This window comes from Dendropsophus ebraccatus, chromosome 14 (assembly GCF_027789765.1).
Source record: "Dendropsophus ebraccatus isolate aDenEbr1 chromosome 14, aDenEbr1.pat, whole genome shotgun sequence".
In the NCBI taxonomy this organism is placed as follows: Eukaryota; Metazoa; Chordata; class Amphibia; order Anura; family Hylidae; genus Dendropsophus; species Dendropsophus ebraccatus.
The window spans coordinates 31,542,994-31,557,119 of NC_091467.1; the positions used below are offsets into that span (position 1 = coordinate 31,542,994).

Below are 14,126 nucleotides of genomic sequence, written 5' to 3' on the forward strand. Positions count from 1 at the left end.
TAGCTTCTTTGTAATGCTGGGAGGGTTATTTTGTGTTATCACTGTAATTAATCCTCCCAGCATTACAGAGAAGCTACAATGTTGCAGATAAAGCCTACCAGGGATTTGTTTACATCAGCCGTCTCAGAAGGGAGGGTGGAGAAGGGGGAGACAGAGAAAGGCTCCCCCCCCAGATTTTTGTGTCTTCAGCAGAAAGCAGCAGCTCAGAACTGGGAGAAGGAGACTGAATAGATAATAACAAGTATGGAATGAATTGTTAGTCTCACCATGGGCAGCAACATATGGAAAATTATGTTTGAGTGGAATACCCCTTTTAAGGGAAACTGTAAGCAGGTTAGAAGCATCTTACCTGCTGATATGTCCTTATAGCACATGGGATGCTGAGGATGAAGGTAAACTTCCTACTTTGATCCTTGGTGCCGTTTTTGTATACTTTGTAGTTTAATGCATATGGTAATGAAGCGGTTTGGTGCAGTAGGGGTGGGACTACCACCCTCAATGCATCCTAAGTAGTTCCGCCCCTAGTGCACCAAACCAGCTCATTAAACTACAATGTACACGACAATTACCTTCATCCTCAGCACCCTGTGGGCTACAGGGACATATCAGCAAGTTAGATGGTGCTAATCTGTGACTTTATAAGCCCTACAGATTTTCTGCCCTGAAGAGCTAAAAATCTAATTTTTTTCTGTAGATAGTCAAGGTCAGAAGGGAGCTTTCAGTCAGAAATCTGCACAGATATGTCAGTATAACTGCTGCTATTGTGAATGTATTTATGCTAAATTGCCATCCCAAATGTATTAGTACTTTGCTTATTTGCCTTTATGGTTTCAATTATACGATATATGATATCAGAGCTCCCAAACTGAAGGAAATAGAGTTTGTATAGTGCAGGAGGCTCTTAAGACTTTCTGGAATATTTTGTTTTATTTCTTTAATATTTCTACTTGCTATCGGAGGATAAAAACACTTGTTCATATTCACAACCTGGAAATTCATGCAAATCTTCCCCAGCCCTATAATGTACCCAGTGTAGACAGTTTTCTATGAGCAAAACAGCCAAGACTGCAGACTGATTTTACTTATATTTTCCCTACACTGATTTTTAGTCTAGCTCAAGCTTGGACACATACCTTTTTTGTCACCCTTTATTCATTAAAGGGGTTGCCCTATGAACCGGCATTGGTAAAATCAGATATGAAACAAACACATATGTTTACATTAGTACAATATACTGTTTGGGGTAAGGCAACTTTCATCTTTGCACAGTTCTTTTCCCCCATGGATCTGATCACTTCCTGGTTTCCTTCTAAACTATGGCAATATTGTTGCCATTCAACAGTGCAGACACTATCCCACTTGCTTACATGCACAGTGGAGACCAACCGCCAGTACTTTAAGGAAACTTCAGGATGTCTAAACATCTTAGTAGGTCATCAAAAAGGGCAGCAGGTCATTAAAACGAAGCAGGCACATGGGGGATTAGTGAGTCTATATCTCTCTAGTGGTACATTTTCAGAAATGCTTGAAATATGTTTAATTGAACATAATGCATCAGTTTAGCCTTAATTCTTCCTTTAAGAAAACATACTACAATTAAACAATTAAAAAATAATAGATGCAAAGAGCAGTAAAATGTGGTCATACCAATAATATATTCATCAGCTTTTATAGTATGTGTGCAATGGCCAAGATTAGAACCAAGGTTAATTATAACCTATGTTAACCCTGAGACGCCAAGGTTAATAGCGACTGCAGCATCTAGGGAGTTAACCTTAAAGGGAACCTATCACCCCCGGTGCCAGGTTGAAGGCCAGCCGACCCCCCGCTAGAGCCCTGGATACTTACCCTATCTCGCCAAGTCCCGCTCCTGGAGCAAGTCCCGGGATGGAGATATCCTTGCCAGGAGCCCGGCGCGCACGATGCATAGGTGACTCCAATGCCCATAGAGAATGAATGGAGCCGTCATTCTCTATGGGCATCGGACTCATCTCTGCAGTGTGTGCACCGGGCTTCTGACAAGGATATCTCCGTCTGCAGGAGCAGGGCTTGGCGAGATAGGGTAAGTATCCAGGGCTCTAGCGGGGGGTCGGGCTGTCTTCAACCTGGCACGGGGGGTGACAGGTTCCCTTTAACTTACAGAATCTTTCTTTCTCTTTAATTTCTTTAACCATAATAATTTTTATAGCTGGTGGTAGAATTAAGAAGGTGGGATATTGACCCCAAATCCTTAGTATGAGGAAGGTCTCTCATGACCATCATACATAGGCATTTTAGTGTCTGTTTGATGGCTGAAACATACGGACCCCCTGCTGCTCTACTAAACCAAATATATCATCAGCGTTCTATTCATGCAGGCTTCACTTGTATACAGTTACACTTCAGCATTGGAAATTAGTGTTATGTTTTTTTTCGTTCTCCAACAAGGCAAAACTTAGTTATTTTCCATTCAATGGTTTGATTTCTGACATCTACTGTTCCAAGGATGATGGTAATGGTTTTTGTAGTGTCTTAGGTATACATTTCCCTTACCTTCCTTTCTGTAGTATAAGATCTCTAGCTTTCGCTCTTCGGATCCTAGAAGGGCCTGAGTAAGCTGCGTAATGCTGCTGTGGGTGGTTTCTGGACCCGTAAGAAAGTCACAAGTGCAAGGTCTTTGCATGACCTCCACCCTGGAGTAGCCAAACATGTCACAGAAACCGTCATTACAATAGATTATAGCACAGTTGTCCATCTGGGCGTTGGCTATCAGGAACTTCCGACCTGCAGGCAAAGAGAACAAGTGAAAATATAGTATATATATATTTTTTAATTTAATGCAGAATTATGTTATAAAATAGAAGTAGTGTGCTATTATATCACTGCAACAGGTTTGTTCACACGCCGCCTTATTTTTTTATAATTTTTTTTTATTATTAAATTTTGTAATTTTGTAAAATTTGTGAAACCATTATGTAAAACCATGAATGAATACATGGCCAAATTTAACATAACATGTAAAGATTTCCTAAACATCCCCTCCTATCCACCCTAGCCACTGAGTAGGGACAAAAAAAAGTCCATTCTACATTATAATGCTTCTGATAAATTATATTGCATATCTTTAAATTGGCTGTGCTTGAGCATGATATCCAATTATGATCCAATTATAACTAGTGGTGTTGGCTAGATGGATCAAAAGAGGATTCAATATGGGAATACTCATGTCTTCTTACGTGGCAATGAGGACTATGCCCATTCACTCAGACACCAGGGCATGGGAGCAACTGATACCTATGCACCCCCTATAGCTACACATCTGTACTTGAGAAAACTAAACTATTATTTTAAACTTTATTTAACTTTAGTTAAACAAACTACGAGTAACATTTATCTAAGGAAAGTTGGAATTTTCCAGTTTCTGTCCGTTTTCACCTATATAATAGCAAACACCTAAAAAACAGAGGTCAAGCTATTGGTATATAAAAAAATAAATAAAAGAAACATTAATTATGAACTTTAACCAATTTAACATAAAAAAGCCATCTCAAATTAATCTTGATATTTCTTCTGGGAAATTTTTAAACTGGATGTTTCCCCCGGTAAAGCCAACTGAGGGGGCAGAATTAGACCCATATTTTTTATCTAACCTTGTAAATACATAACTCCAAAGTTTATATACACTACCACTCACTCATAATAAAGGCATAAATCCACACTCTTTTTCTCTGCACTTCTCATTTTTTTTAATCCTATACAAGAATTTTTTGGCTGTTTGATGGCCGTCTTTTAGGACAATCATCATTTTGAGGCCAAATAATGGCCGCTATTATAAAATAATGGCCGTTATTTGGACCCAAAATGATGGCCATCAAACAGCCAAAAAAAAAAAAAAAAAAACGTTGTGTGAACAGAGCCTATGGCCATGTTTACACAATGTGAGTTTAGTATTCATCACGGCCATTGTTGCAAATCGGCAACAACGGCCGTGATGAATACTAAACTTACATTGTGCTGCAAGTAGAGGGAATCCTGGCCGGAGCGTATACACATAGTATATGCTTCAGCAGTGATTCCATCCAGCCGCACGACAAACTGACATGTCAGTTTTCTGCCGCCGCTATTCATTGAATAGCAGCCGCAGAGAACCTGTCAGCTCACACAATGGAGCGTGTGGCTCTGGCCGCATGCTTCATTGTGTGCAGCGGTGAATTTGGATGCGGGCACACATGGGTATGCCTGCATCCGAATTCAGCAGAAATGAGGATCATCCGTAACATATGTGTTACGTGTTATATGTAGTGTGAACCTGGCCTAAAAACGTATATCCAGGTACTTTTATTTTATCCTAGCTAAGAGAAGAAAGGGTGGTTTAAGGTCTACAATGATACTTTCATCTTTATGGTATAAATAATTAATAAATGCCAGAGGCGCAGCATGGTAATTAAGCCGGCACAGCATGCTAATTAAGACATGACATCATGAATGAGGAGGGGGCTTTGTAAATAGAGATGAATTGAACTGCATATTAGTACAGTGTTCTGTTGTGGCAACTATTTCCTAGTCATTTCCTTTAGGCAGCTTTCACGTTGCGTTCTGGGGGGTATTTCCTAAGGTATATCTCTGAAACATGCTATTCTATACCTATATTATATAGAGACATCTGTCCCCCATAGACCCCCACGTTATTAAAAATATAGATCATGCAGCATACATTTTATTACAGGATGCCTTCTTATGGACCATTGTACCAGACTACATTGTTTTATATATTATGAAAAGCCAGACAGAGGGCAAGAGAACACTTGTTAGGTCTCTGTCCTGTACAAAAGAAATATGGACAGCAAACACTTCAAAACATAGTGAGTAAAGCACCCCGAGGCCATGCTCAGCTGTAAATTGCCGTTTACTGCTCAAAAGAGCTATAGTGGCTATGTTCACATGTCTTTTTTAGGGAAGATACGGCCGTTGTTTGATTGTCACAGACGTAAATAATGGTCATGATCATTATTGACAGCCGTCATTGTAAAATAATGGCAGTTATTTTATCTAATAAGACATAGTGGGAACATAACAGTGGGTTATCCAGCGTTGCAAAAGCACCACTCTTGTCTGGGGTTCTGTAACTCTATTCCATTGAAGTGAATAGAGCTTAAAGGGGAACTCCGGATAAGAAAAACTTGTTTTCTATTAAAAGTACATTAAAAGTTATATAGATGTGTCTATACAATGTATTACTGTATCTGTACAGTTCTGCCACACTGGTAGCTGATAGAAATCCAGGAAGTGAAAAAAAGGCCCCTGTGCCAATTCACATTGTCTCCTGCTCCCACTGCTCTCCCCCCTTAGGAGACAAATCTTCCAGGCCTCTGTCTCACATTGTGTGTGTTTACTGATGATGCAGACAGGGGGCAGGGCGTGATGTCACAGGAGGCTTGGCTGGATAACCCAATCCCCTGACGTATTCACCATCTCTAACCGGCCAGAAGCAGCTGCTGCACTAATTTTACTGATTGTAATGGGTTGGGGCTGTGATGATCACATGAGGAAAAGCATTGCATTCTGGGAAATGCCAAAACAGGAAGAACAGAAACACAAAACAGAGCAAAAACCTCCAAACAAATGGATTTTTGGTAGTTTCGAAACTGGGATAGACAGGTAATTAATGCGTTATGCTTCTGCAGAAGTTTCATTTTTTTTAACCTTCATTCCATTGAAGTGAATGGAGCTTAAAGGAGTTATCCTGCGCTACAAAATCATGGTCACTTTCTTCCAGAGACAGCCCCACTCTTGTCTCCAGCTTGGGCGGGGTTTTGCTGCTCAATTCCATTGAAGTGAATGGAACTTAATTGCAAACCGCACCTGAACTGTAGTCATGTTGTCTCTGAAAAAAAGTGGGCATGTTTTTGTAGCACTGGATAACCCCTTTAAGGACTTCCTCTCCCCTCCCCCCCACTTCTGTGGCCTGACTTCTTCCTAAAAAGTTGATGCCATGATTTGCACATTGTGTAATAGAATTTGCTATAGCAAAAAAAAGGGGAACAAACGTTAAAAAAAAAAAAAAAATTGCCTAAATATGGACCAAATGGAAGCACGGATGAAATTCTCTGTTTTTTTTGTGGCAAAAATTACAGACCGGAAAACTGTGTGAACGTGTGCTTTGATTTTAAGTCTGTGGACACTTGGCAGGGACTTGTGTTTCTAAGCAGCCTGAAATTCAGTTTAATGATAGTGATAAAATCCCTTGATTTTTACAACTCCTATGTGGACCTTTGTCCACGGTGTTTAGAAACTCTGCGTGTAATCTGATTATACATATGTTAGATTTCAGTCTGCATGGTAACCTACCAAATGTATGTTTAGAAGAAATAGTGGACAGATAGTAGGTAGCATAGCCAATCGGCGCTCGCTTAGGGTATATGCACACAGAGTAATTTGGCAGATTCCGTACAGAGTTTTTAGCGACAATTAATCTGTGTGCATATACCCTTACAGCATGGCTCAGGCCATGTAAAACAGCCTTTAGGCACAGGTAGGTTGGTAGGTTGAGGGTTGGCAAAAAGACTTTATATTGTATCTGTGCTGTATGTTCAGCCAGTGCAGTGACTGGCACAGGAGGGGGCACTGGTGTAGTGGCTGGACAGAGATAAGTCTGGCTGCTGCATTTAGGATGGTCACAAGAGGTAAGAGTTCACAGAGAGGAAGAGTAGTGATGAGCGAACATCCCGATGTTTGGTTCAGATCCCGAACACAAACATTAAAAAAAATGATCGGTTCAGTTCATGTTCAACGAACATTCATGAACAAATAACGAACATACAGTAGAAGCATATGTTTCGGTGCGTACAGATTATCAGGAGCAAAGCATAAAATACGTAATAGCGGAGCAAGTACAGGGTGCGTAGCATTAGTGTAACTTTAAGGCTGGGTTCACACTGCGTTTTTGCAATCCATTTTTTTCATCCTTTTTTGCAAAAAACGGATGAAAAACTGATGAAAAAAATGGATGCATTTGTGTGCATCCGTTTTGATCCGTTTTTCCGACTTCCATTGTAAAAAAAAACGGATCAAAACGGACACAAAAGTAGTGTCAGCTACGTTTTTTTTTTACAATGGAAGTCAATGGAAAAACAGATGCACACAAATGCATCCGTTTTTTTGATCTGTTTTTTGCAAAAAACGGATGAAAAAGACGGATTGCAGAAATGCAGTGTGAACCCAGCCTTATTTGACTGCGCGTATATACACAATGATGTGCATACATGTATCACGTCATACCCGTCAAGATGTCCCAGCGAGCCTCCCCTTTTGGCCTCGGAGAACTCAAATACATTGTGAAGATAATGAACAGGATGGACCATGATGGATGCCTGGTCACTACAGGGTTAAGAAATAAACCCTTTTAGTGCTAAAACGCTAGATTCTGTCACCCTCCCTACACTGACAATTTTACAACGTTTTAAGCCCTACTCGGTCAGCTCTCCTCCCTACACTGACTAACTACCACTGTGAATATTGCTACCTAACTAAATTCAGATGCTGTCCCTGCTCATTACACTCTCCCTACTGAACGGCACAAGAATCAGGAAAGACTGAGAAAATTTGCCTCAGCGTTGCGTTTTTATAGCATGTACGTAGCGTACGTAAAGACGCTAATGGTACAGCCAATCACAGTAATGCCAGTAGTGAACATGGCTACTACATTACCTGATGTGCCCTTCCTTCCTCACACGTTTATTGGCTGTTTCAATTTGGTGGGAGGAAACTTGCGCAGGTAAACGTTCACATGTTCAAATATGTCCGAAAATGATTGTCATAACCATTCTTATGATCCAACAAATTGTTTGTGATCGGCAACAATAATCGTCTTAGCCGAGGAATTAACCCATTCTAGAGATGCTTCTCAGTTGCAGGTGGGAGATTGGAGGCACTCTTTTGTCTAGGGTCGGGGTAGGGAACCTCGGGATTTGTAGTTTTGCAACAACTGGAAAGCCAAGGTTCCCTACCCCTGGTCTAGGGGTTATGGTAGCGACACAAACAGGGTAATTACCTTTCTTTCATCTGGATTGTACTAATGCCCAAGTATATCTGTAATATATATGTCCAGTAGTGAGATAATATAATGTGCTACAATCTTTTTTTTCCCGAAACACACAAAAATGGATGGAAAAATGGATGCAATTTTGTGCATCCGTTTTGATCCAATTTTTCCATTGACTTCCATTATAAAAGAAGGATCAAAACGCATGTTTTTTTTTTTTATGTACACAAAAATAAGGTCAGGTATGTTTTGTGTATTTTAAAACAATGGATGCTTTTTGATCAGTTTTTTTCTATAATGGGAGTCAATGGAAAAACAAATGAAAATGAATCCACACAATTGCATCCGTTTTCCATCCGTTTTTGCAAAAAAAGACGGATTGCAAAAACGTAGTGTGAACCCAGCCTAAGTTGCTATGTTGAGTTTGGAGGCAGGGAAAGTGTACAATATTTCATGTCTTAAAGTTTCAGCATTATAAGAATAACCCCACCCCAGTCAGTCTTTTTTTTCTCAGTCTTACTGTCCTTGAAGTATCTCGGATAAATGTAGTTCTGACTTTCCCCGACTTCTTTTGTTTGTTAACTTTTTAATATGCCCTCATGCTGAACTCATAAAATATTAAAGGGAACCTTTTAGGCTGATTAAACTGTCCGTGCTTAGGGCAGCATGACTTGTGCCGATCAGTAAAGTGTAAAGGGGTACTCCAGTGAAAAGTTTTCCTTTCAAATCAGCTGTGTCAGAAAGTTATAACGTTTTGTTATTTAATTCTATTTAAAAATCTAAAGTGTTGCAGTATATCCAGAGCAGCAGAGATTTTCTATGGGGATTTGCTACTGTTCTGGACAGTTCCTATCTTGGACAGAGGTGTTAGAAGAGAGCATTGTGTCAGACTGGAAAGAATACACCACTTCCTACAGAACACACAGCAGCTGATAAGTACCAAAAGAAGAGATTTTTAAATAGAAGTAAATTACAAATCTATATAGCTTTCTGACAACAGTAGTTTTGACACCTAGCTACACCCAGATAACCGACAACTAGGGCTCGTGCTAACCACCTGGGATGTGTCTTACGATACCAGGGGGCAGAAGGCGGTCAGACATTGTCTAAATGTGAGTACGAGTACCTACTTCAAGCACTAAGTCAGCACTCAAGTCTGTTGTCATGTCTACAGTGATACAGTTATACAGTTTAGTGTTATATTTTTCTATCAAACGCTCGGGACTCTGTCTACCTCTGTCTACACCTGCACTTATACACACACCACCACACACCTTGAGTTATGTTTCCCCTTCTCTGTGGGTGGCGATACCTACATCCCGGGTGGGTCAGTTGCCACTCAAGGTTGCCATGACAACAGCCCAAGGGACCCGCAGCAAACCCGGGAGGTTACTGACCATTTGGGGACACTACCGGCCATATACCAACAGGTACCAACATCACACCTGTGTGCTTGACTAGCATTGGCGTCACGACAAATAACATCAACTACTGGCTGAGCAGTGCAACCACCACAAATACGTTACTCATAGATTACTCAGCAGAAGCGGTGGAGGTACGCATTTTGTGTGACCCCCATTGACTGTACTGAGAGTTGCACAAACAATGTAGCCCCATGAGCTACGCTGTTTATGTAGCCTTAGGACTTACATAAACAGCTTTTCTTGTAGGGCTGAAGTTTTGGTGCCAGAAGTGTTGTATGAAGAGTAACTACAGTATTTGGTAGTGTCAGAGGGGCCTGCTGAGGGTTCACTTAGCATGTAGGCCTCAAGGATTTAGCACTAAACTGTTATGAATAATTGTGCCACTGTGAGGGCCAGTTCACACTGAGCAAGATCGTCGAAATTCCGGGGCGGAGATTTCCGTGTGCTACTGTAAGTGAATGGAGAACGTGCACCCTCTGATTTACTTACAGCAGCACACTGAGCACAGCGGGATTCCGCGGCGGAGATTCCGACGATCTTGCTCAGTGTAAACTGGCCCTGAAAAAAGAAAAGTTTGAACTGTAAAGAGTCCGCTCCTATGTTTTTATCCCCTGTCTTCAACAGAAAAGAACTGATTCTTTGGGAGGTCATGTAGTAGTTAGGATGTCTACAGGGCAATGATCTATAGGAAAAGATATGCAAACTGGCAGTCCTCAGATTTACATAGGTATCCCTCCTTATCCCTCCAAAAAGTCTGTAGATTAGTGTTTCCCAACGTGGGTGATATTGCCCCCTGGAGTGTACTATAATTATCCAAGGAGCTGTAGTAGCTTAGGATATAATTGGGGGCAGTGGTGTAGCTATAGGGGTCGCACCGGTCGCCATGGGCGACTGGGCCCCTAGCTACTGGGGGCCCGCTGGGCTCCCTCACCACTTCCTGCCTCTCTGCAGTTATCCTGAATCAGCTGTGATAGTTGATTTGGGAAAACTGCACTGAGTTAGTAGCCTGGGGTCCTGTTTCCTCCCCTATCTGCTCTCCTCTGCTGTCGGTGCATTGGAGGAGGGGGAGGGGCGGAAAAACCCGGTGCCAGGACCAGGAGGAAGATGGAGGAGGGAGGCAAGGGGCTGCTTGCAACCAGGAGTTTCTTAATAATAAGTAAGTGTGTGTCTGCCTGCCTGCCTGCCTGTCTGTGTATGAGAACTGTGGATGTAAACTTGTGGAAGTGTATGTGTATAAAGTGTGTTTCTGTATATAATGTGCTCAGTAAATTTACTATGTGTGTTTAAAGCATGTATGTATGCATGTGCAGTATGTGTGTATATGATGTATGTATTTGTGTATGCATGTACAGTATCTATATATGTATATGAATGTACAGTATGTGTGTAGATGATGTAGGTACATTATAGGGGAGATTTATCAAACATGGTGTAAAGTGGAACTGGCTCAGTTTCCCCTAGCAACCAATCAGCTTCCACCTTTCATTCCTCACAGACTCTTTGAAAAAAAATGAAAGGTGGAATCTGATTGGTTGCTAGGGGCAACTGAGCAAGTGTGAGGGTGATATATATGCAACAGTGTGAACAGGATCCAACAGTATAACAGTGTGAACAGGATCCTATGTTGCATACGGATGTTGGGTGTGTTTCACTATAGCCGCTCCACAGCTGTCAGTCACATACCAATCCATAAAGAAACACATACAATACTTCTTTTCTAATGCTCAAATCTTCATTATTAGTAAATTCCTGCAGCACATACAAATGTTCATTAATAATAACATCCATGTATATCCCCCCGTGCGTCCGATACGGCTTCACAGAACATCTATTCCTCCAAGTTCGGTCTCTGACATCTCAGGCGTTGTTCACAGAGGCGAGATGAAAGGTTCCATGATACATGTGCAACGTTTCAAGAGCAAACGCTCTCTTTGTCACGGCTTGAAACGTTGCACAGGTATCATGGAACCATTCATCTCTCCTGTGTAAACAACGCTTGAGATGTCAAAGACCGAACTTGGAAGAATAGATGTTCTTGTTGTATGCACTGGGTGATATACATAGATGTTATTACTAATGTAAGTGTGTATGTGCTGCAGGAATTTACTAATAATGAAGATTTGAGCATTAGAAAAGAAGTATTGTATGTTTCTTATGAATATCGTATATATGGTGTACTGTATGCATGTACAGTATGTGTGTATATGATGTATATGTGTATGCATGTACAGTGTGTGTATATGATGTATATGTGTATGCATTACAGTATGTGTGTATATGATGCATGTGTATGCATGCACAGTATGTATATGGTGTATGTACGCATGTACAGTATGTGTGTAGGTGATATGTATATGTGTATGCATGCACAGTATATGTGTATACGATGTATGTATATGGTGTAAGTATGTACAGTATGTGTGTATATGATGCATGTGTATGCATGTACAGTATGTATTTGGTGTATGTATGCATGTACAGTATGTGTGTATATGATGTATGTATATGTGTATGCATTACAGAATGTGTGTGTATGCATGCACAGTATGTATATGGTGTATGTATGCATGCACAGTATATGTGTATACGATGTATGTATATGGTGTATGTATGTACAGTATATGTGTAGATGTGAGCCCCAGAGAAGAGCAGAAACATGGACAGGTTATCCCTAGAACTACAACCTCCATCATGCCCTGCTGACAATTCATGATGCGAGTTGTATTTATGCAGTCTCTGTCTCTCCAGATTGCAGCACTACAATCTCCATCATGTCCTACTGGCAGCTCATGATGGGAGTTGTAGTTTTGCAGTCAGTGTCTCTTCAGATTGCAGCATTACAACCTCAATCATGTCCTACCGGCAGCTCATGATGGGAGTTGTAGTTTTGCAGTCTTCTGTCTCCAGGTTGCGGCACTACAACCTCATCATCTCCTGCTGCCAGTTCATGATGGGAGTTGTAGGTTTTTAGCTGGAGAGTCAAAGATTGGTAAACAATAATTAGAGAATGACACAGTACAGTCCATTAAGTATAGGGGACAGTGGTACAGTACATAAGGTGGAGGCAGTGACAGTTCATAAAGACATGGTGGCACATTAAAGGGCGTCACCTTAATTTCATTGGGGGGGGGGGGGGCAAGCTAAAATTCTGCACCAGGGCCCATCAGTCTTTAGCTATGCCCTGATTGGGGGCATTGATTAAAAAGTAAAAGAAAGGAAGAAAAAAAAAACGTGTAACAGATTTAAAGTCTTAATAGCTTTATTTTTTTACCTTTTTTTTTAATTAAACACAAAACATTTGATCACAAGCCTGAGAGGGATTGGGAAGAACAGTACTAATCAATAGCTACTAAACAGGTGCAGTGCAATGTGTATGTCTTGCATAGTTGGTGCTGCACAACTGTGTGTGTAACAGAGCTGTGTGTGTAGGTGCAGCAGAGCTGTGTACATATATAATGTATGTGCAGAGGTGTTAGGTATGTATGATATGCCTTCTGCAGAACTGTGTATGTGTAGGTATGTCATAAATAGTGTTTAAAAAAACATGGTCCTCAAAATCATCATAATTCAACACAAAAAAAGCATAGGGCAGGTCAGGCAATGAAGCAAAGGGGTACTCCAGCCAAAATCTTTTTCTTTCAAATCAACTGGTTTCAGAAAGTTATGTAGATTTGTAATTTACTGCTATTTAAAAATCTTAAGTCTTTCCATACTTATCAGCTGCTGTATGTCCTGCAGGAAATGTTTTCTTTTTTTTTTGTCTGACACAGTGCTCTCTGCTGCCACCCCTGCCCGAGACAGGAACTGTCCTGAGCAGGAGAGGTTTTCCATAAGGGTTTGCTGCTGCTCTGGACAGTTCCTGTCTCAGACAGAGGTGGCAGCAGAGAGAACTGTGTCAGACTGGAAAGAATACAGCTCTTCCTGCAGGACATACAGCAGCAGATAAGTAGCAGATTAGCAGCAGGCTTGATATATTATTATTTGTAGTAAATTACAAATCTATATACTTTTCTGAAACCAGTTGATCTTTTGCTGGATAAATCTTTTAAATAAGTGATTGTTTCCCCCACTACCTTTTTGGCACTGTCGCAGAGATATTAGTGGTCCGGTCCTTTTTTCAAAACGCCGCCCGGTTCTTGCGTTTGGCACCAGTTTCTTCATGTACAGAGCGCTACTCTAAGCCCTGGAGGTAAGCCTGGGGCCCCCAGTGTAATGATATCCCCTGCACTCAGCCAGGCTTGATTCTATTGGAGGCACATCACAGAGGGGATATTTTTACTGAAAGACTGCTGATTTTTCAATAAAAGTAACTTACAAATCCATATAACTTTCTGCAACTAGTTGATTTTTTTTTGCCAGAGCCCCCTTTAACCATGTAAGAGCTATCATGGCTGACAATGTTAGCCGTAAAGTATGAAGTTTTTTTTTTTTTATGCTGTAAGTATGCTTTACCTTTCAAAGAATTGTAGCCATTGTACAAAGCCCTCAATCTGGAGCCAATCCTCCCCCCCCCCCCTACCTCCACTAAAGCCAGTAAGGATCCATACCTTTTAGTCCCTGGATCTTTACTTGCATTGATCAGGAACGGCTGCATTTGGGTGACACCGGTTTTTAAGTAATAGGGAGTTTAGCTGAATGAACTGCAAGTTGCGTTACTAGTTTGTACTTTTCACTGCTACTAA

The 14,126-nt window shown here is 41.0% G+C and overlaps 1 protein-coding gene and 1 long non-coding RNA gene across 5 annotated transcripts in view; one reads left to right on the forward strand and one right to left on the reverse strand.

Moving 5' to 3' along the window:
• Positions 1-14,126, reverse strand: part of KCNH6 (potassium voltage-gated channel subfamily H member 6) — a 191,026-nt gene that overhangs the window by 136,317 nt on the left and 40,583 nt on the right. For 2 of the 4 annotated variants that reach the window (XM_069952457.1, XM_069952461.1), the window contains exon 2: positions 2,533-2,763. In XM_069952457.1, the coding sequence (XP_069808558.1) occupies positions 2,533-2,763 (231 nt within the window). Of the gene's footprint in view, positions 1-2,532; positions 2,764-9,150; positions 9,240-9,294; positions 9,325-14,126 lie in introns of those variants that run through there. The other 2 variants (XM_069952458.1, XM_069952459.1) reach the window with 2 other exon arrangements.
• Positions 9,375-14,126, forward strand: part of LOC138772215 (uncharacterized) — a 116,728-nt gene continuing 111,976 nt past the window's right edge. The window contains exon 1 of the long non-coding RNA XR_011359723.1: positions 9,375-9,450. This is a non-coding gene — a long non-coding RNA (uncharacterized lncRNA). The remainder of the gene's footprint in view (positions 9,451-14,126) is intronic.